The 23701-nt window shown below is 41.2% G+C and overlaps 1 protein-coding gene across 1 annotated transcript; it reads right to left on the bottom strand.

Moving 5' to 3' along the window:
- Positions 1-174: 174 nt before the first annotated feature.
- trip11 (thyroid hormone receptor interactor 11) lies at positions 175-22889 on the bottom strand. Its single transcript, XM_085391030.1, has 21 exons — positions 22283-22889; positions 19155-19231; positions 18147-18257; positions 17530-17832; positions 17346-17414; positions 17097-17262; positions 16557-16883; positions 16327-16364; positions 15640-15738; positions 15199-15399; positions 11837-14875; positions 11548-11688; positions 11041-11234; positions 10460-10623; positions 9449-9552; positions 7367-7466; positions 6242-6323; positions 5546-5660; positions 2700-2819; positions 1742-1886; positions 175-1652 (listed from the first exon to the last, which is right to left on the bottom strand). The coding sequence occupies exons 1-21, from the start codon at positions 22419-22421 to the stop codon at positions 1438-1440; spliced, it is 5949 nt and encodes a 1982-aa protein (XP_085247156.1). The 5' UTR covers positions 22422-22889; the 3' UTR covers positions 175-1437.
- Between the last annotated feature and the right edge of the window lie 812 nt (positions 22890-23701).

The raw sequence follows: 23701 nt of genomic DNA, 5'->3' as shown, positions 1-23701 counted from the left end.
CCCCCTCACCCCCTTCCCCGGGTTGAATGACACTGCACATCTGGCGCAGGAAACGTACGCTGTCCGCGCTGTAGTAGCCACATGTGGTTCAGATGCCTAAAATCTGGCGTTAAAATAAATTAAAAAAAACAAAGCAAAAAACGGTAAAAATGACAAGATGCACACAAACATGGGGTCAGCAGTGGTACCTTTATTTGATGATAAAATTCCAATTAATTCACGGGTACTAAACTTAAGTAAAGCTCATCAAAGTCCGAGGCAACCCGACTCCTTTTAGACGCCCAAGTGTTTCAGACTTTACATCTACAAAAATTATTTTCAAGGAGGATTTACAGTTTGTACATTTAATCATTACACCTGGAGAAGCCCTGTAACATTCCTTCTGCAGCAGCTGATTGATGTCTATACAAAAATGTAGAGCAGCTTCCGCTACTGTGGTCCTTCTAAATGTGCAATTTTGTAAATATATATTTTTTTTTATATTATTTTTTACAATCCTGATTATACAACTATGAAATTAGGAAAAAAGACAGGCACTTTTTACTTCCACAACATCCTCAGTGCCTATAAATAGAAAACAAAATAACACCACCCATTTTTACACATATATATATATAACTATATAATAGTACTGTACTTAAACATAAGAGCAGTCTCAAGCTTCCGATCAACCACAGTCAGCAGTTATAGCCATAATTACAACGCTTATTGCATATCACAGTCTAGCCGTCTGGAAAAGACAAGATTTCTGCAGAAATGTCTTTATGGTTTTAACAGATGTACTGAACCACATAAATCTCTATGCAGGCTGCTGCTGCCAGAGTGTTTCAGGCGAGTCCTGGATAAGAAACAGCTCACTGCATTGTTGAAAAGAAAAATAAAAGTATTCAACAAATAAAAAGTTGTCCTGTGAAGGACGTGTTTCCTCTTGCTAACAGAGGTGATGACTAGATTCAGCCCACTTGTATTGTACTGCGCAGACGGAGCTGAAAAAGGTCACTTGTGTTCAGATGTGGTGCGATAAATAAAAATCATAATGTAACTCAGATGACCAGATCTTTGAAAATTCTCACTCTGAATGACTCAAAACTTTAAAATGCTCCGATCCTGCATCGTTTTTGAAGGTAGTCTCATCATTGATCACTTATCAATAATTCTGAGTGGGAAACACTTTCACTGGTGTGTAAAGGGAGAGTCTGTTGCATAGAACAGTAATTGCAAGTGAAACAGAATCTAAAAAAACCAAAGAACTTCCGTTTTAATCATCTCCCCGAAATAGTGACATTAAGCCTTTGTGAACGCTCTGCTCATTTATTTTTGCAGAAAGTAAAGAAAGCAGCAAAAAGAAGCAGATCTGCTCCAAAATCTCAGTCTTTGTAGTGTAAAACTTGTGTTGGCTAAATTAAGACATCTGTGTTGCACTCCTCACAGGGCCGATCACTGCTTTAACAAGTCTTTGAGCACGGCTCCACCGCTGGCCTCAGCTGAGACCGGCACAGGAGTGAAGGTGGGCAGGGTGTCAGAGATGGGCTTCATCAGCAGGTGGCCTCCTGGGCCCCCAGAGCCGGAACCAGCCAGCAGAGGCACCGCTGCAGAGCGAGGGGCCAGGAACGGATTGGAATCACCGGCTCGCTTCTGGGAAACTGGAGCCCCTGAGAAGAAAGAGGCTTAAATTTAAATAAAGCTGGATGCATGAAAGGAAATAAGAAGCAAGTGTTTTTCTTTTAAGTGGGCCATTTACCTGCGGCCATGCTGGAAGTGCCGCTGCTGGTTCTTCCCGCGGGTGGGGCGCTCAGAGGCTTGATGTCATGAACCGGAAGCTTTGGTGCAGGCAGAGAAGGAGTCGACTCCATCTCCAGAAATTTCACAAACATCTCTGAGAAGGACTGCAACAACAAGGAACATGACAGCGAGTGAATGAGATATTTTACTGAGCCAAATGGGGAAATTCTTCCTGAAAACCAAAGTAAAGAGCTAGCATCACAGTAGCATCCTGGTAAAAAATAAGATGAAATTTTCAAAAAGAAACTTGTTTTCTTATTCTTTAAATGTGGATTCTTCACAAGCACTAATATTAAAAAAGCATTTATTTTGCTAAAAAGCAGTTTTGTGTTGTAAAGGGTTTTATTTATAATTGTTGCTATCATCTCAGCCTTTTGCACATTTCTATATCATTCTGTTCTGTCTGGTGTTGCACTGTCTTTGTTTTTTTTTGCAATTTTTGCACATTGCACTTCATGTAGTCCTGTGTTGATTGTGTGTTATATGTCATATGTGGCACCATGGTCGTGGAGGAACGTTGTCTCGTTTGTGTACTCTACCACTGCACGTTCTATACATTTTGAGGACATTTTAGAAGTTAAGACCCTGGATCAAGTCTGCGGACTGTTTTCTGTTTAAAACAACTAAAAAGTCATGTAAAAAAAAAAAAAAAAAAAAAAAAATAGTAGGACTGGGGGTTTGTGGGTCCATGTGTGGTCTTCTGCCAGAATCATGACTTTTCGTTATTTATTGATTTTGTTTGAGACTAATTGTAATTGTGGCTATTAAGTACAGAACACTTGTCAGTATTTCTCTTTAATGAATCCTGTGTCAGTGCTACACTGCATGGTGATGAAAGACAGTTTAAGGAACTGTTGGGCTGGGTTCTATTCTTCAGGGCAAAATATATACAGTGAGAACTGTGAATCATGTCTTACAGAGTTGAGCCCTTGGCCACTGGTGGGTCTCTGTGGAGTGTTTGGGACACTTTGTGCTCCTCTGCCTCCCAACCAGTTCGATACCCATCCAGTAACACCGTGGCCCCTGTCCTCCAGCATCTGCAGGTAGGAGAAGTGCAGATAAATATTTGGGATATTTAGAAGAAATACACCGATTTGCTATGATCAAATACACAAAATAGACTTAATTCTTATTTAAACAAGCACAAGGATGAACAGTGCTGGCAAAGAAAAGGTGACACTGATGATTCAGGCTACTTTTTGGGATTTTCTTTTGTCACAAAGTTTTTTTCCCCCTTACAGCGCTTGCCAAAACTTTCTGGAAAGTTACCCCCTGTCACTCACTCCAAGTCCACAGTTTGTAGAAGAAGCTTTACTCACTGTCACACAGTCCTACCTAATCAGAATCATCAGTTCTCTGGCAGGATTTAACTGGACAGAACCCATATAGACTTTATGGATGACAGCATAAGACTTAAAAAGGGGACAAGAAAGGGGGTTAGCTTCTCTACAGAGACAGATTCTGAAAACTTGCCTGGTTTTGTGGGACACTTGGCTCCCATAAACACGAGTTGAGTGGAAAATTTAAATAGCATTAACAGGAAATGAAGAAGGGATGAGGAAAAAAAAAGCAGAATGATTTCCAACACAATAAAATGGCTTTTCTGAGGAGTTTTAATCGCATTGCCCCTCACTCTGTATCTGTTTTCTTTTAGGAGGGTTGGATAATATACTTGGAGTACTCTGGCGGGAGCCCTGTGGGAATCGCGCCAGAGTACTTCAAGATCTGGACAAGAAAATGTTTTTTTTTTTCCAGGGCTGAGCTCCGAGAGGATTTTCAGGGACTGCTGGAGTCAAAAGAAACTGTTGGACAACTTTGTAGTTGACTGAACGATATCTGAAGGACATCATTACCCAATTCATCCTGTCAAAAATGTAAAAAAGGCCTGTTGACAGAGTGTCAGTGTGACCTGTGACGGAGAACGCAAATAACGGAATCAGCCACTGAACTAAACTAATATTGATCAGCCTGACATAAATGTAACATTTTGTGAAGCTGACATAAGTAAATGTTTTTGCCAAGTGTGCCAACGCAGCGTTAACGGTGCAACATTTAAAAATACTACACAGGTGCAATTTTGCTGCAATTAATATTTGACTCATTTTAAACTGAACTTGCTGGAGTTTCTTCTACAGAAAAAGGTGTCGCTGGAGAATCTTTTTAAAATACTGATGGAAGAGGGAGTACAGAAGGCTCTTTTTTTTTTTCCCCCCTACCGCTTCTGCAGAAATTCTCCTTTTATTTTTCCTACTGCTACATTCGTCTCCCTCTGTAAGTGCTGTCTGGGAGTCCCATCATCCCACGTGGAAGGAGATGCTCACAAACTCAAGCCTGCTGGACTTTGCATATGCAACTTTCCTGTTATCATTATTTCATCAATTGTGACAAGATCCCCGACAGCACTGCCTGAAACGCAGCCCCAAACCATGACAGAGCCTCCACTGTGTTTCACAGATGGCTGTGGACACTCACTGTTGTTCCGCTCTTCTGACCTTCTCTGTACTTATTGTTGATGACTGAGCCAAAAAAATCAAATTTCATCACTCCATAAGACCTGTTGTTACTGATTTTCAGTCCAATTCTTGTGTAATTTGGCAAACCTCATCCTTTTCTCCCCCTTTCCCTTCCTTAAAAAATGAATTCTTGACATTCACATTTCCACTGAGACTGTGGTGGCGGGTGTGGTTTTGGCTCGGCTACAGGAGGAGATGTGGAGAGGAAGGTTCAGAGGTTCAGTGTTAAGGAAAAGCTGAGTGGCACAGCTGTCGCCAATCTTTTAATCAACCTCATCTATTTATGCAGTAGCATGTTAGGCATGGACACTCATGGAAGTACCGACAGCAGCTAGCTGATGAGTCTATGAATGCACATAAGAGTGAAACACACCTCGCTGGAGTATAAAGTGTAAATATAATAATAATAGTGAAAAGATGAGTTCATGTGTGAGTGTTTGGGAACCCACAGTAGACAAGAGGCCAATCTGATGAGGCTTCAGTGAACAGTAGATGGATCAACAAAAGAGCCATGTGTCATGTGTCAGGCCTTTGCTCGATTTCTTTTCCCATTTCTTAAAGACATGACTTTCAAATACTGCTAGTAACAAAATGTCTAAAGACACTGCTTTGTTGAATTGCCTGTAATGTGTAGACAAAACTAGTTCATCCCTTGAATTAGGTACCTTATAATGCTATAATGGTTCATAGGTCAGTGTGAAGTGGCTAAACAAACATATACACACAAATACATTCCTCTGAAAATGTTCAGATACAAGGACTGAAAATGATTGAAGAAAAAAAAAAAAAAAAGGCAGCTGATGTCCAAAGAAAAACTTTGAAAGGCCTTTAGATTACTGGAGAATTATTGCCCAAGAGCATTTTAAAATAATTACAAACTGACTCCTTGGAAGGAAAATATGAAATGATGAAGGGTGGGTCGAGAATTTTGCACGTATAAATCTTTAAACACTTAATTAATTTGGCAAATAACCAATATTCAAGACCTTTTAGTGATTACTGCAGGAAGCATAAGGATGTTAAAGAGTCAGTTTTATTTTTAATTAAACAGACTTTCATTTTTTGGTTTTCTACTAATTCAGAGTTTTAAGAGAAGCAAACCAGCTGCTACCAGACAGACGCTGTCGCATTGGTGTCTTTTCTTTATCAACAATGCTTACCAACCTTTTAGGTAATTGGACTTTGTGCAAAAAAAAAAAAAAAAAAATCAATGAAACAAAATGATTATTGTCAGTCCAGAAATCTCTCACCTTTTCAACATCTTCTCGGTTTAGACCCAAGACACTTCCCATGAGCTTCAGCACATCGGCACGCTTGGTTTTGGGTGTGTGGAAGTATCCTAAGAACAAGTTACGCATCAGGACCCTGCAGAAAGAACAACATGGGCAACAATGCTGACTGATGATGTAATTTCAAGGTTTTAAAAAAAACAACAAAAAAACCCAAAGATGTGGCTGTGATCCATTTTTATGCAGCTGCATGAACAATACCTAAATTCAAAATGCATCAATCTTCATCAAAGCTTATTTATAGCACTAAACACTAGAGTGGCTAGAAGGGTACATTTCTTTTCCATAATTGCTGCAATCCTTTAAGACCACGTATCTCTAAAATAATCCAGTTTCTGTGAACTTAGTACAATTTGGAGGGATTTATGTTGCTAAAGATGGAAAGTATTTTTTTCAAGCTAGAAAAAAAAAAAGGATTCAATCACTTCAGTTTAACAGAAAAGGTTTAGTTTGATTCACCTGGTTTTCCCTAAATGGGAACAAACTGCTTCAATCATAAGCTTGATCTTCTCAATTTCACAGTTAAAAAAATGAGAACTTGAAAGTGGGAAATCTACCTGAGGATTTTATAATAATCCATTAAAAACAATGGAAAAATGTGATCATAATCTAAATAAACTGGAACTAATATTTAACAGAAATGCACTTGAAACTTACTTGTCTATTTTACCCTCTGTGCTGTTCAAAAGGTTCATGAGTTTCCTCTGTGCCTCTTCCAGCATCTCCTGCCTCACATCCACTGCAGCATGGACACAAACAGAGCGACAACTTTAACAGTAATGTTCAGGCCTCTATTGCACATGGGCCACTTTGTGCCTCTTGTGTTTCAACATCTGCAGTGAAACCACAGTGACACAAGTTACAGACTCCTCTAATCCTTCTTGATTAAAAATATAACAACGACTGCACAAATACAACATTTTTCTCTCCCGTTTATCAACAGATGTAACAACAAATGGCAAATGACAAGGAATAAATTGTACTATTTTGTAGGAAATTAGGATAACACAACAACAACAAAAAATAAAAATGTGTATGTTTTCTGGCTAAGGTGGAAAATACAGTGCAAAAAAATGTTTGGCAAAGTCTTAAATGAGTCAGAAAAACTTTCAACAAGCTGTTAGTGTTGCAAAAAGATCTGGATTTACAAAGATTTCAGGCTATTTACTTTTCTGAATCTCAGATATGTTAATCTGTGGTTCAAATGACAGAGCAATGCTCCACAGACATACCAAAGCTCAACTGTTCAGTGCGTTCTCAAAGTTAATCAACTATTTTTAGACACAATGTAAATTTTCATATAGGTGACTGATTTGTAAAGAAAATATAGCGCCTCGTATCAGGTCTGGACAAAGTCTGAACAGCCAGAGAGCAGTAAGGAAAAAAACAACAGTCTGAGAATTTGCTGTGATGTAATGGTCATATCTGATAGGAATGAAATCTGCTGCAGAGTGTGAAACAACGAATGGCTTCCCACTTCAGAGAATTACAGTTTCACTCATTTGGTCCTTTTCTTGGCCTATGCAAGGGAAGTAAGTGTTTCTTCAAAGGCTGGCAGGTAGATGCCTTCCACACGATATTTACAAAGTGCTGTGATCTTTAAACCGACAGCAGTTTTACTGCAACCTCACATTTTTCAGTAAAACTGGAAAGCTGTGTTTTATACAGTCTGATAAAGACACCATTAACACAACATTTATAGTTGAGATTTTTAAAAAAAATAAAAAAATAAAATAAAGACATGTTTAAGTCAGTAGGTGAAAGTGCTTGGCTGAAGCTCACCTTGTTTTTTCAGCTCCTCAATTTGTTCCTCCTTCAGATCGAGCTGATCCGTGAGACGAGATGCTGAATCTAGAGCAGCGTTGGCTTCATCCAGGTTTATCTGACAGAGAAAGTTACAGCGTTACATAACGTTTGTCTTACTGATTTTTATTAAAGTGTGACATCCACCGTCTTCAAAAGATTACCGTATTTTCACGACCATAAGGCGCACTTAAAAGTCTTAGATTTTCTTCAAAAAGTGCGGCGCGCCCTATAGCGCGGTGCGCCCTATGTGTTGTAAGGAGGACGTAGTAGAGAACACCATGAGAACGTTAAAGGGTGAAGTGTGGGCGTTGATCGTATATACCGGGACAATCGCACATACCTGTATAAAAGAACAGGTATGTGCATTATGCAGGACATCGTTGTTTTAACAACCCTGAAAATGGCAAAGAGACACGCTTACGAAGCACAGTTTAAACTGAAGGCCATCAGCTACGCGGAGGAACATGGAAATCGAGCAGCGGCGAGAGAATTTAAGATTAACGAATCGATGGTTCGCAAATGGAGGAAGCTGGAAAACAAGCTCCGGCAGGTCAAGAAAACGCAGCTGAGTTTCCGCGGACATAAGGCGAGGTGGCTCGAGTTGGAGGAAAGACTCGAGCGGTGGATCATCGAGCAAAGCGCGAGCGGGAGAAGCGTTTCGACGGTCACCATTCGGCTAAAAGCAGTTTCACTAGCTGAAGAGATGAACATTGAACATTTCCAAGGAGGTCCGTCTTGGTGCTTTCGTTTTATGAAACGGTGCCATTTTTCCATCCGGACCAGGACTACGGTAGCGCAGCAACTTCCAGCGGATTATAAGGAAAAGCTGGCCATCTTCCGCTCCTACTGCAGCAAACACATCGGTGACAAAAACATCCAGCCCAGCCACATCACTAACATGGACGAGGTCCCGATCACTTTTGACATCCCGGTGAGTCACACTGTGGAGAAGAAGGGGACCAGCACGGTAGCGATACGCACAACGGGGTATGAAAAGTCTTCTTTTACTGTTGTGCTTGGCTGCCATGCTAATGGACAGAAACTGCCGCCTATGGTGATTTTTAAGCGAAAGACTTTGCCTAAAGAGAAGTTTCCAGCAGGAATCATCATTAAGGCAAATGAAAAGGGCTGGATGGATGAGGAAATGATGAAAGACTGGCTGAGGGAGGTGTATGTAAGGAGACCAGGTGGTTTTTTCCACGCATCACCATCGCTGTTGATCTGTGACTCTATGCGTGCCCATCTCACAGCCGATGTGAAAAAACTAGTGAAACAAATGAACGGTGAGCTTGCTGTCATTCCGGGAGGCCTGACAAAGGAACTCCAACCGCTGGACATCGGTGTGAACCGCCCGTTCAAAGTAAGGCTGCGAGCGGCGTGGGAGCGATGGATGACCGGTGGAGACCACAGTTTCACTAAGAGTGGAAGGCAGCGCCGGGCGAGTTACGCCACAATTTGCCAATGGATTGTAGATGCTTGGGCTAACATGTCTGCTGGCACTGTTGTTCGAGCTTTCGCAAAAGCCGGCATCGTTTCCGAGGAGCTGCACGGCACGGAAAGTGACTCTGACTCACCGTCAGACAGTGAACCTGGCATGTTTGATGGAGATTTAGCGCAGCTGTTCAATTCAGACACAGAGGATGAGGACTTCGATGGGTTTGATTGATGATAAAAATGTGAGTACCAAACTTTGTTTTGCTCCTGCTTTATTTTTAAATACGCACACTTGTATGCTTGTGTGTTGTTGATGATGACGATTACCGGCAATAGAAATGTGAGTAAGGTACCGAATTCAGGGTTGCTCCCGCTTTATTTTTAAATACGCATACGGTACTTGTATGCGCCCTATGGTCCAGTGCGCCTTATGTGTGTGTTAAATACAGTAAGGGCACACATAACTGAGACTGCGCCTTTTAGCACAGTGCGCCTTATGGTCGTGAAAATACGGTATATGAAATTCTGATATCTAGCAACTTAAAAAAAGAAGAAGAAAAAAATAGCGCTACTGATGCTAATCACAGAAATGATTCTCTGACAGGTGATTGGTTGCTGGTTTACCTGGAGAGCAGAAGCTTGGTCCTCCAGTTTCAGAGCTTTTCTTTTCCACTCCTCTTTCTCCTTCTTGTGCTTCTCAAGTTCTGCCGAGTACATGGCTTTCTCTTCTGTCGGAGAAATGCAGATAAAAGTATTACTAAAAGTAATCAAAAAAGGCATTGCCGGGTACACCAACTGTAAAGTGCTATGAGGAAAACACAGTTTTAAATATTCCAGGATAACAGACACACTTATCCTGCTCGAGTCTGGTCTAAGGCTACGTTCACACTGCAGGCGAAAGCGCATCAAATCCGATTTTTTTGACCCTATGCGACCCATATCCGATCATGCTATGACAGTGTGAACGGCGCAAATCCGATATTTTCAAATCCGATCTGGGTCACTTTCGTATGTGGTACTGAATCCGATACATATCCGATGTTTTAGAAAGCGACTGCTGTTTGAACGGTCAAGTCGCATTAAATCCGCCTTTTACGTCACCGACACAAGACTGAAGCCAATTATCAGCGCCCGAGAAGACATCGCGAACGCTTCCTAGCCATCCAGTGTAGATGTCAGTGAAACTGTTGGGAAGACAACGTAAACATTTTATTTGTACTGTATAATCTGCAGATTCTGACAGAAATCTGCAGCTATCCTTTGAAGCACCGCTCCTCTCTTAAACAGCAATAAGGATCATTATTAGGTTATTTACATTATTATGTAAATAACAAAATAACTTAAAGCAAAAATTGGGAAACGTAAAGTCCGAAGTCTTTATATTAACGGCCATCAGTCAAACAATACTGTTTGTTCTTGGTCTAAACAGAGCGCGTTGTGTGTGACATCTTCTTTTGCGCATGCGGGCCGCTTTGAGCGTTCACACTAGAGCGCGTTTGCTGTCGCATTTTATTTGTAGTGTGAACGAGGAGACAAAAAAATCGGATTTGATCAAAAAATCGGAATTGAGCATTAAGACCTGCAGTGTGAACGTAGCCTAAACAGCAAAGATCTCTTTGAAGCCCTCAAACTTGCCTTGTTGGAATTGCTCTAGCACCATCTGCAGGTTGGAGAGTGATACTGCATACTGGTTGACTTGTTCCTGAGAGGTTCTGAGTTGGACCAGCGCATCGTCTCTCTGCTTCACCACCCCAATTAACTGCTCCTGCAGAGACTCTACCTGCATGCTGGCCTGTTGGCTGGAAGAGAGAGGACGGGTAAGTAGAAACACAAAAAGAATGACACAAATAATTTTAAAACATTTTCATGCAAAATTATTTTAAGGTAAACAGCAATGTTGGATCCAAGTGAAAGTAACACAGTTTTATAATCAGTAAATAATTAGCTGTCAACTAGTGGTACAAACAACATTTTAGTTTGACAAAAAATATTTGATCCTACCAGGTTTAAACATGTTATGTAAAAAGGTCAAGGGTGAGGAAAGCCTACTGTAGATGTGTTATTTCTATGCATTTCCGCTTCCTTGTCAATGAGAACAAAGTGCAATATACATAAAGAAAATACCTGAACTAATTACAGTAAATAACGAAGAGTTCCTGGTGATTTTATCAGTCTTTAATCAAACATTTTAAAACACACATTAGTTTTATGCTAACCTGGCACTCTCCACAGCACTTGAGGATGTCGCCAGTCTCTCATCCAGCAGAGCCACCTTCCTGCGCAGCTCTGTCTCTCTGTCCTCTGCAGCGAGGGCTTCTCTCGTGTATGAATCTTCAATCTCCAACAGGTGATTACGCAACCGCTCTAGCTCCAAGTTTAGGCGGTGCTCTTTGTCTCTCACATGTTGGAGCTGTAAACAATCAAACAAACAAAAACAAAAAAGATAGCTTCAGCAGAGTGCCATTTAATTTGAAGCAGCCATGTGTTATTATCAACAGACTAAGTATTTACTTGACTATACAGTTATAGGGTATATATACACAATGGTTGAGCGACATGATGAAGCAGAGATTCTATACTGCAATAGTCTGAGTATTTAATGAATGAAAACAGAGCATGTATAATGATGCCTGATAATTAAACTTGGTAACCTGGAGGGTTCCATATGAAGTTACAATACCACAAGTAAAATTAAGGGCCATGGGTGAATATCGTTCTTTTACCTCAGACTGTAATGCCGCAGTCTCCATTTGCTTCTGCTTGAGTGCCATCATCACCTGATCCCTCTCCTGCTGAAATGCCACAGCTTTGTCCTGCATGGACTTCACTTCGTTCAGGAGCTGATTCAGCTCACCAGATCTACCCTACAAGAGAGCAATAAACAGTAAATCATAAACAAATTTTGAAAGAATAAATGACAAAGTTTCCTGTCTAAAATGACGCTGATGGATACATTTCATTACTAAAATGCGTCAGTATAAATTCAACTACCAAAAAAAAAAAGTTACTGACCTGCTCTTTGTCTTTGAGCAGTTTCTCCACAGTGGCAGCCTTCTCGCTCATCGCACTCAGTTCAAACTCCTTCTCTCGTAGCAGGAGGGAAACCTGCATGTTAGTTTCCTGCAGAGCTCTAAACTCTGACTCTTTCTCTCGAGAGCGTGCAGCAACCAGCTCATTCTCTTCCTTTAGCTTCTTCACGTCCATCTCAAGAATGAGCGCACGCTCTTTGAGGTTGGTCACCGCCTGCTTCAGAACCTCGTTGTCATTCTCACGGTTACGCAGTGCTTCACTTACTTGAACTAGTTGATCTCCTTTGCTTTTGATGAGCAAGTCTTTCTCCCTCAAAGACCTCTGCAAGGCCTCCAGTCTCTCTCTGACCTGTCGAGCCTCCTCTGCCTGACTTCGCTGCTCGCTTTCTGAGGCAGACGCGGAGTTGGAGAGTCTGTGGTTGTTTTCTTGAAGAGTCCTGATCGTGTTTTCTTTCTCAGTCAACTGTGCTTTTAGTTGAACAACTTCTTGCTGCATCTTCTCATCTTTTACAGCAGAATCTGGCTGATGGCTTGGAGCATCAGTACTGAGAGAAGAGCCACTACACTGAGTGGCTGTGACTTCAGGTGTCTGTGTGACGCTGTCCAGTTTACCTAACAGGACATCCTTTGTGCTGCTGAGCTGGGTAATAGTTTGTTGAACCTGTGCGAGCTCCAGACTCAGACTTCCCAATCTCCTTTCCTTCTGCTCGTAATTCTGGACCAGTCGAGCGTAGTCCACTGAGAGCTTTGAGCTACAGTCACTGTCGGCAGAAACCTGACTCTGCAGTTTGATCAGCTCCTCGTGCAGCTGAGCCGACTCGTGCTGCATGTTCTTGACTGTTGTGATGACCTGCTGCTTCCACTCCTCCATCTTCTTCACCTGCTGCTTCAGTGTGTCCCGCTCCTGCAGTAGCTCCTCAAACTGGTTGCTGCTGACCCCTCCAGAGCCAGCACCGGGCTCTCCTCCTGAGGACTGCAGTACGGTCACCAGCGTTTGGCACTTCTGGGTCAAGGCATCGATCTCTATGTCCTTCTCCCTAATAATTCGAGACAGATTCTGGATGGTCTCCTTGAACATCTCCTGGCTTCCCGAGGGATCGCTCATGTTAGAGAGGCGCTGATTTTCCTGCTGAAGCTTCAACAGGGCTGCTTCCTTTCCTGCCATGATATCCATGAGGCGGTGATAGTCGGACCGAAGCTGGCTGTTCTCTCTGGTCTTCTCGTTAAGCACGGCAATCACTTGCTCTCTCTCCACAGCGTATGCCTGTAGCTGCTGCTGTAAGAACATGACATCCTGGCTGTGTCCGCCTCCCATGGAAACTCTGGCATGAAGTGCCTGAATTTCCAGGTCCTTCTGCATGATCATCTGTGAGAGTTTTCCCACTTCATCACGAGAAACCACCAGCTGATCCAGCTGCCTGGTCAGTGAGAGGTTCTTCTCATTAAGCTGGGTGATCTCAGTCTCTTTCTCCTTGATGCCCCTCACCAGTCTTTCTATATCTACCTTAGACAGGTCGTGTTTCTCATTGCCATTCTCCTGATTTAGGGTCTGAGTCTTTTCCTCCTGCAAGATGACCTCTCCCTGCACAGACGGAGAGTTGGCTCTGCTCTGACTCTCACTAAGCTGCTCTACATTTTGCTGGAGGCGGGTTATCTCTTCGTCTCTGGCCTGGATGAGTCTGTCATAGTTTAGCGTTGTCTGCTGATGGTGAGCACGGGCCTGTTCAATCTCGCTCTGCTGAGCCTGCAGAGACTGTTGAGAGAGAAGTAGAGAAGCTTGCTGTTCCTCAGTGGTTCTCCTCAGAGTCTGGACCTCCTCTTCCAGGGCATTACGGGAGGATTTGAGTTGGGTGATCTCCGTCTCCAGCTCTGTGATGATGTCCAGAGTCCTGGGCTCAGCCAGAGGTTGAGGTCTGCTCTGTTGATCCCTGAGGCGGTCAATCTCCTCTTTCAGATGGCTGTTCTCCTCCTTCATACCTCCCAGCTGCTTATCCTTTTCATCTAGCGACTGTTTGAGCGTTTCAACTTCCTTGGTGAAAACTGAAACCTTATTATCCAGCTCTGTCTGTAAATCTGCAGCATTTTGTTTTAAAGTGTCCATAAAGACATCTTTCTCTTGCAGCAAATCCGTCAGCTGCTGCTGCCCTGCAACTGTGATCGATAGCATCTCATTGGTGTCTCTGTGGTCAGCTGCCACCTGCTCCACATCTCTTTTCAGCTGAGCAATCTCCATGTCTTTCTCCTGGTTTAGTTTGATGGCACGTTCATGCTCAGTCTGCAAAGCAGAGGCGTCCATAGATCGAGCTCGAGTTAACTCCTCGATGGTCTGCTGGTACTGTTTTACCTGTTCTTTTAGTTTGTTCTCAGCCTGCGTCAATTCACCTTCGAGCTGGTATTTCTCCAGTTTTAAAGCTTCAATACGAGTATCCTTCTCCCTCACAACCCTGTTCAGAACACCCTGGCTTTCCTTCAGCTGCTTGGTTAGTTCTTCCACTTTACCCAAGGTCTGCTCATTGTCCGCCTTGAACCTCCTGTTCTCCACCTTCAACTCATAGTCTTCAGACATCACCTTCTCGTGGGAGCACCTCATCTCATCCAATTCTCTCCTGAGGTCTGACAACTCTCTCTCCTTCTCTGCTAGCGCCTCATTAGCACCCTGTGCCTCACTTGCTCTCTCCCCTCCTTCATAAAGTTTTGCTTTAGCAGCAGATAACAGCTCCTCTTTCTCCTGCAGGGTCTTCTTTAGCTCGGTGACCTCTCTGCGTGCATCCCGGCTCTGCTCCTGTGAGTGTCCCAGTTTGTCTTTTAGCTCTTTCACTGTCCGTTCCAACTGTTGTTTTCCCATATGCAGCTCGTTAAGGGTAAAAGCACTCTGGCTCATTTTCTCTTTTTGGGTCTCCAGCTCTTGCTCAAGTGCCCTTTTCTGGTCACTGGATGTGTTGAGCTCTGCAGTCATTCTTTTCAGCTCTGTCTCAGCCTCTTTCAGCTGTCCAGAGAGCTGCTCTTTCACTGAGATCATATGCTAAAGTAGAAAAACAAAAGTGTTAATGTTGTCTCTACTGTTGGGCTTTGTTGTGTCAAGTTGGACTGTATTTTAGTTTTTGTTTTGTTTTTTCAAAACGATGTTTTTTCAGGGTAAACCATACAGACTTCATATAACTGCTGAGGAAAAGGCTGAGTTGTTTATTGTGCATTTTTCTAATCAAGTAAAAAATTTTAAAAGTCCAAAATGTGTCAAGAAATGACAATCTGAGATGCTAAAATGTGACACTTGATATCAATATCTCTAAATAAGTTGCTGAAATACAAATAAACAAAGAGATAAAGCACCAAAGTCATGCAGACCTGTGTAGCTTCCTGGTTTTGTTGGTCTAGTTCCTCCAGTTCAGACATCAGCGTGTCCCGCTCCTCCTCAGTAGCTCTCAGGATCTTTTCTCTCCTCCCCAGTTCTGCCTTCAAATCATCCAATGACTCCAAATCAGACTCGGCTTCATTTCTGCTGACTAGTTGTTCTTCTGCCACTTTAAGTCTTTCTTGCAGATTAAGCTGTGGACAGAAAATCTGAAACTTACTTACAGAGGCTGAGTACCTTCCGCAACCCATTATTGGCAGGAACCAATCAACAAAACCACCTTTTGGTTTTCTTTGGTGACACTGTGTTGTCTAACTGAATACTGTTTTTCTTCTTACCACTAACTGACACAATTACACAGAAAAAATTCAAATAAATTAATGCGACAAGTTCACGGGTGACTAAAATAATATTTATGTACAATATAAACAAACCTTTTCTTGTTCTAAGTCTTCCTTTTCTTGTCTCAGTGCTCCAATAATGGTGTTCAGTTCTAAGATGTCTGCATGCTCGACTTCTTCCTTTGGTTCTGCCTAAAGTTAAAATAAGTCATTAAATTAATTGGAGAAGCCTATGAAGGTGACTCCAGCCATTAAAAGCAAAAACTGCACACCATTTAAATGTATCTGTTGTCCCCATTTAGGTCTTCGTCTTGTGCAACTCTTTTGAAGGTCGCCTTTCTTTGGTGTCACATTTGACATGCACTAGATCTCCTCTTTCTTTTTTAAAGGAATGGTACACAACCTCCTTAAATTTGGCAAGCCTGATCCTGTTTGCACTCCTGACCTGATGTGTTGATTTTGTGCTTAGACAATGCAAGCTTTCCACTTGAGACTGCTGTTTGATCTGAGTCACAGCTGGAAACGCAAATCTTATCATCGGTGATGATCTTCAACAAGAAAGCTGAATCAATGTGACTGAAGTCCATCACAAAGTGTTCAGGATTGAAAATCCAGTGTAAACAAAAAGCAGCATAAGCACATGAAACAGTGCAGCACATCACTAGATGACAAGATTAAAAGAGAGGTAGCCAAACTTGCACACAGATACAGTTTTTGCTTTTATAGCCAGAGTCACTCAGTTTATGCAAACATGTGCACATTGCTGATCTTCATGCTTACCTCCAGGTTTTTCAGTCTCTCTATTTCCTTTTCTGCAGCTAGAAAGTGGACATTTGAGTTAATATACAGATAAGCAATGGCTTAAAATGTGACGCCTATGACAATTTTCTGCATCTACATGTTCCTACAATAAAAAATAGAATTAGCAATAGCTGCAACATCAATAAAGAATGTTAATTAAGCAGATAACACATCCATATGAATAAGCCATAATTTAACACAATGAATACCTTCCAAGCTATTTCTTAACATTTGGATCTCATGGTCTAGCTGGGCTTTTTGCAAAGCCTTCCCCTCCTGCTCTTGTACTCGTGTCTGGAGCTCGGCCACGGAAGCCTGCAGCCGCGTGTAGTTCTGCAGGAGCCCGGTATTCTCTTGCTGAGCATCATCCTTCTCAAGCTGTAGTGAGGCTTGTATCTTCTGTGCCTCCTCCAAATTGGCAGACAGTTCGGCCAGCTGCTTCTCATGCTGCTCCGCTGCTTCTTGCAGGGACTGTATGGTTTGATGGAGTTCATGCAGCTTGGAGGTGTCTGACACAGAGGTGGGCTGACCGCCACCTGGAGAAAATTATTAAGAGGACCAATTTAATTTGTGTGCGACACCAGAGTTGTGCGACTGAGATACAACTATTTTACATCAGATGCATTTACATATGTGCCTTGCTCTAACACACTGTAAGAATTTAGGTCATAGCAGATCATTGTTGCAATAAACTCTCAAAACTCTCTAATGGCCCAAGCTTCCCACAGTTATTCCAAAAATGAGCTGACCACTCTGAATCTGTTCCTCCAGCTCCTCTATCCTCTCCTCGTACTCTGCCAGCTCCTGCCTGTGTCGCCGGGTGACATCTGCCAGCTTCTGTCGCTGGGCATCTTGCAGAGCTGCAAGTTCATGCTGGTGTTCATCCACCTCACGACTCATCTCATCTCGATGCTCCTGAAATGAAAATCCCACAGCAGCAAAGTTAGAAAAATGCAATATCATTTGTACAGACAACAATAACAGACCATAACATTTACCTTAATAGTCCTTTGAAGCTTGAGAATCTCACTGTGGTTGCCATTACCAGCTCCTGTTGCTGTTGATGCCTGTTACAAAAAACAAACAAACAAAAAAAAGTGTGTTCATGTGGTTATTTTTAAAAAAATATTCAAAAGGTAAAACCATCTGTTCCATAGTCATTTAATTATTCTGTAGTCTTACCTGAGACATTCGTCGCCAGTGTGCTACCTCCGACTCCAGACGCATGACTTCTGTCGACAGCCTGTTGATCTCTTGCTGCGACCAGATCACGTCGCTGAGGTCCATTTCTTCACCATGGAAGCCATGGTGAGATCCTGGGTGACGTGACAGGAAAGAGGAAGCAGAAGAGGAGGTAGTGGACGATGACGTAGTGGTTACGGGCAACATCGCAGGGCCAGCTGAAGCAGACTGGGCTGATTGCTGCAGCTTCTGGACTTCTTCTTGAAGCCCACTCTGCCGAGCTTTCAGGTGACTGATCTCCACCTGAAGGGACAAAAATGACAAGACTTTCCCTAAAAGACTTCCAAATGAAACTGGGTTTGTCTTAGTCTAACAAAGCACAAATGCCAAGTTTGATTTAGGCTAGACATACATGTCTATTTAGAGCTAAAATTCCTTTCATAAGTAGCTTTCCATTGCAGATAAATTCCCAGTGTTATTGCCACATCTGCAAACAAGGTTCACATGTTGGTGCATACAAAACCTTTTAATAAATCTAAAACTGAAATAATGTGTCTTAACCACTTTTCAATCTTTTCTCACTTAAAGCCAACACTGTTAAATTCACATGTACATACATCTTTCTGCTGCAGGAGGGTCCTGTATTCTGCAGACTGACGCTTGATTTGGATCTCCGCTGCCTCCAGCTTCTCCTCAAGCTCTGCATGAAGCTTTCGCAATCTCTCATGCTGCAACAAAGACATATCAAGGAGTAAAGACTGAAATACAGAAACATTCAGAAAATTAGAATGTATTTACAACTTTTACAGGGATCACAGTCAACTACAAGGCAGACATATTGGATCTCAGAGACACTAAAATACTGCATTTTCGCCAAAACTAAACCAACAATATTAACCCATTTCTGTCTATTTACAACTTTTCTGTCTACTTTTTTCAGTCGCACTGAGCTCCAAGCTTATTTAATCCTTCCAGAGACTTAAATCTGTTTGTGACCATAAAAAGCACATCACAGAGTACATGGCCTTATGCTTTTATAGGGTTAAATACTGGCCACAAAACAGATGGGAACAGCTGTAGCTTTGAGCAACTGTTACTCAAAAAGGAAGATCTAATGTAGCACATTTGCCCAGGGCTATATTTAGCCACAGATTACAATGCATTTGGAAGAGTAGTGAAAGCAGCAGGATAGTGTGTGAGGGACTCAAAGTCAACTATAGCTTGAGTCATGGTAAGACAGAAGCATACAAACAATGTTTTTCACTAATGTGTTTTTAATAGTTTTGTGGGAGCTCAATGTCACAGAGGAAAAGCAATATGAAGCCTAGAGACAGTGCATGCTACTAGGTCAAATTCACTGTTGGCTTATTTATCTTAATTGGCAGGAAGACAAAATACAGAATGCTGCTACTTTTATTCATTAAGGAAGGACCTATTGCCATCTTTAAAACATAGTTCGATAGTACTGATAAAGTTCAACTATGATTATGGAAATTTGATGACTTGGGGTATGAGCAAAACAGACAAACCAAACAACAAACCCACAGTTAATAATATTAGTTTCACATTTCCTGTTATGAAAGTGGCCAGAAAGGTTTAAAGTATTGCAGAGTAAAAAGACTAACCTCAGATTTCTGAACACCAAAAGCAGACTCGACTTCAGCCAACTTGGAATTGGAAACCTGCAGTTCCGTGGCAGCATCTGTAGTTGCATGTGGGGGAAAAAAACATTTTAAAAAAGTAGCAGTTCCAAAATTATTCATGACTCAATGTAAAAATCACGCAGCACATGATTTAAATCTGTTGCATCATTTTAATGATACAACTACAATAAACACAGTAAAAACACACTTGTGCATTACTTTTCTTTGTATTGAGAGGGGCTTTTCTGCTTTATTCATCATGGTATATGTAGCACATTTAAGTGATTCTAACTGGAGCCTAACCTTGCTCACATGATAAACAAACACGCTTGGCTGAGCAGGCTGAACATTCCTCGCCATCTTGTCTGAGTTATGTGATCTAACAGCTGAAGGAATCTCAGCCAACACATAACATTCACACCAAGCCTCAGTTAAAGATCCAGCAATAAAAGTTTACTTAAAAGTCCCTCCTGCAGTGATAACAATTCACACTTCTTGTTTCTGTCTGGAGCTGTGAGTTGGATATCTGTGGCCAAAGTTCTCTTTCTGTCAGTGTTTTATCATTCATCACTGTTTGCTTTAGTAAGATGACACTTCAGGGTTTAAGTGGGTAAGGTTGATGGGGCTCTTCTAATCCAATCTCTACAATAACTGCATTTTAGTACTATGCCCAAAATTGGCGAATCAGCAATCAGTATTTTCATATTATGCAGTAGTGTAAAAAAATATATTAAAAAAAAAAAAATCAGACTCTTTGCTCCCTTTTTCATATCTAGCAACTGATGAGTTCAAAACAACACTGACAGGAAAATTGTTAAACACCGACTACAGTTTAACTCTTGGTGTAAACAACGAAGCAATTTAGTGAATGATGATGAGTTCAAAAACTAGATATGAACACCCAAATATGAGCAATTCCGGAAATCAAACAACGCCTCTCTATCAGTGTTGACGATATGCTGCTAAACCTCAGCTGACAATGAAAAACAGGGCCCATGTTTGCTTAAGTTTGCACCTAAATGAACTCAGAGTTGGAGCTTTTACTTCGCAGATAGCCTCAGAGGTGAATCGAGTCGCATATTTGGTAACATGCATTTGTAAAAAAAATTAATAAATAAAAAAATTCCAGTTGATAAAATCAAAGGCTGATGGGGAATTAATGTGTTTCAACATACAAGAATGTGTCTACATGGAATATAAATAACCAGTGGTAAAGCTGAATAATCCAGTAGTGTAACAGGAAAATAACATAATGCATAAGAGGGAAAAATCCACTTTAGGATTCTAAAACAAAGAGCTGAATCTACTTTACAGTTAGTTCTTGAATACTGAAGATAGTCTGACCATGTTCTGATAGCAGATTATGCTGCACAATAGCCATCAGTCTAATCAGGCAACAGTCAGTTTGAAACGAGACACCTTTGTAACTGCACCACACCAAAATCACTGGTACAGACTTTTGTGTTACAACAAGTAAACTGCTGTGTTTCTCCGACCCATGTGTCCATATTCAGCTGCTCTCACCTGGAATTTATCTGTCGGTTTACAACTGAATTATTATTTTTAAATTCAGATATTACTGACTTTAATGTACCATTGAGAAAATTTTGAGTGTAATAAACACAAAAGGAAATTTTTACTTTTTCAGGAACTAGGAGTTCTTTCAGTCAACACATGTCTATCAGAAGCTCAACCTTAAATATAGTGCTGTGGTGGTGTGGGAATGCAAGTATGCAAGTATGCTCTAAAACCTACACTGTAAGTCACAGCGGCTGTTTCAGCCCTTCAACAATTTGGAAACTTTTGGAACTTTTAGTTCACTGCTAATGGATATAAAACTCAAACACTGTTATCATACTAGCTGTCCCACTCATTCAGTGCCAAACAGAGGAGCTCCTTTTAAGATCAAAAAAGTTGTTTAACTTTTATAGACTAATAGCACATAACTATAATTATATACAGCACAGCATGGATTGTTTTGGGGGGGGGGGGGGGGGGGGGGGGGGGGGGGTTGTTGGGATTTTTTACATCTAATGAGGACTCACAGTCACAGGTGTCTAATTAGATACGTAGATATTTTACTGTAAATACACAAGAATACAGAAATGCTTGCAACTTATTTGAACTTCTAAAGACTTGTATGACAGGCCTTTTTAAATTTTTAGTTTTGAATTGCATTGTATATTGTGCTTGATACTGAATTCAAATTTTTCAGAACTCTTAATAAACTTTCAGAAGTTTTAATAAACCAATTTGTTTATATTTTATCCTGCATTTTGAATTAATCACCATTTTGAAAGGTATGCATCCCCGTTTAATACATAGCTAGGCATTTCACTGTCTATATTATGTGCTGCTGTAGAGCACTAATGTTATTATTTATTGGAAATGGCCTATATCTCATTTGAGATTAATTCCAAGCACCTAACAAAGTAAACTACATTTACACACTGATTTGACAATTTATAGCAAAACTAAGCTGAAAATGACAGACTTTAACACAACAGCGCTACTGTAATCGTGATGTCAGTTAAGTTTAAATCTTTATACAAAGAAGATGATTCAACTTCAAGTTGAAGTTTGTGATGGTGTTAGAGTGAGCTGTGCGGCAGTGCAACTCGTTTCTGATCCTGATATAAATGTTTGTATAAGCACGGTGCAGTACTATATTATTTTCTCAATTTCTTTCAACAAAAGTGAGTTGTGTCTGTTATCCGTTGTGTCATATCCAAAATGCTCAGTGAAAGTATAATTCAGAGCTGAGAGGCCACCAAAAAGTTCAGATTTTCTTTGTGATGATGTCTATTTCGGCAAGTATTATCTTGTGTGGGTCAGGCAAAACAAGCAATTTATGCATTTCTGCTCTTTCTGTCACATCTGAAAATTAGAAAATGCACTGCAATATAACCAGTTACTTCAAGTCAAAACTTTTGAGGGATTACTTTTGGACGTTTATGAGCTTTAGTAGCAGTTTATTAGAGTGAGGTTATAGGACATATACCAAAACTGAAAATCATGTCCCTACACGTGTAGAAAAAGCCTCACTCAGGTGTGCTCTAAAGGTGATGTGGACATCGCACGGATCAAACCAGGAACACAAACAAACTTACCTCCTACTTCTTCTACACCCTCCAGCAGCATGTCTTTGGTAAAGTTCGATATCTGCCCGGTGAAAGATGACAGACTCCCGCTAACCTGGCCCAGAGACTGGCCGAGGCCGGAGCCGATTCCCCCCAACCACGATGACATCTTCGGAGGAGACAAAAACCAAACAAAAACAAAGCAGGGCCGAGGAGAACAGGGGAGCTAGCCTAGCGTAGACTCGAAAGATAATACAGCTAGCTCGCTCATCAAGCTCAGCTGGAGACTCTCAGCCACGGGGGACCCGTAAATTCTAAAATCCAATTTCTTTCCTGCGTGACAAAGTCGCTTTCCAAACCGACAGAAGCTCATTTAGCAAGCCCACAACCCGGCTAATGACAGCTGGTCGTCCACACGAAGTAGTTCCTGAAGACCGGCGGACATAATATCGAAGTCTGACAGCTAATACCTGAGATGACGACTTTATGTTGGAGTCTGTGTCGTCTGCGGTCAGCCTGAGAGGAATATTCAGCGGTTTTTTTGGCAAGTCTAAACACCACAGCGACCCAAAAGTGCCACCTCGACTGCAGCCATTATCGACTCGACCGTAGCGAAGGGTGTCAAGTTTGACGTGGACACCGCACACGACAGCGGTGCATTGTGGGATACTGGAGGACCAACACACTGAAGGTGCGTTCAAGTCCCGAAGAACACCAAGCGTTGCAGTTCCATTTAAATAGTTTATTATAAATGGTGTAAATTCCACAAAATACACTATACTACTACCAGTGTTGGGCAAGTTACTTTGAAAAAGTAATTAATTATAGTAACTAGTTACTTCTTCAAAAAAGTAACTGAGTTAGTAACTGAGTTACAAGTTTCTAAAAGTAATTAATTACTTAAAAAGTAACTATTGCGTTACTTTAAGAAAATGTTTAATTGGCCATTTTTAACTACTTTTGATGTTTCCTCTACATTTCACCTTTAAAAACTATTTACTTTGCCTTGTTTGGTATCATCCTTTTCAGCACAACCTCACGTGTCTGGATTTACAGTTATGTTTTCATTTTGGCATACTGTATTAACACAATTGATCTAAAATCAGATAAAAAACATTTAACGTTGATTGAATAATATTTCATAACTTTAAATGTAAATATAAATTGTAAATTTTAAAATCATATACACAAGTTTTGCAAAACAAACAAAGTTATTTGCAGCCATTTACCTTTTACCCTTTTTTTAACCATTTCAAACTATTTACATAACAATCAGGTGTTCTGCATTCAATAAGATGCCACACAAATTATTTGTGCCACTCCAAATATTTCTGTCCACTATAAAGGAGAACATCACAGCCTGATACCTGCAGGTCTGACAGCAGCAGGTGTATCACTCCTGTTTCTACCTGGAGACAGCAGTCACCTCATTGTTCTAACACACAACAC

Source organism: Rhamphochromis longiceps, linkage group LG19 (genome assembly GCF_057381845.1).
Source record: "Rhamphochromis longiceps isolate RC_006_pf linkage group LG19, R_longiceps_female_GT1.1, whole genome shotgun sequence".
NCBI classification, from domain to species: Eukaryota; Metazoa; Chordata; class Actinopteri; order Cichliformes; family Cichlidae; genus Rhamphochromis; species Rhamphochromis longiceps.
Note: the sequence above shows the minus strand (reverse complement) of the source record. Positions and strands in the feature narration are given on the sequence as shown.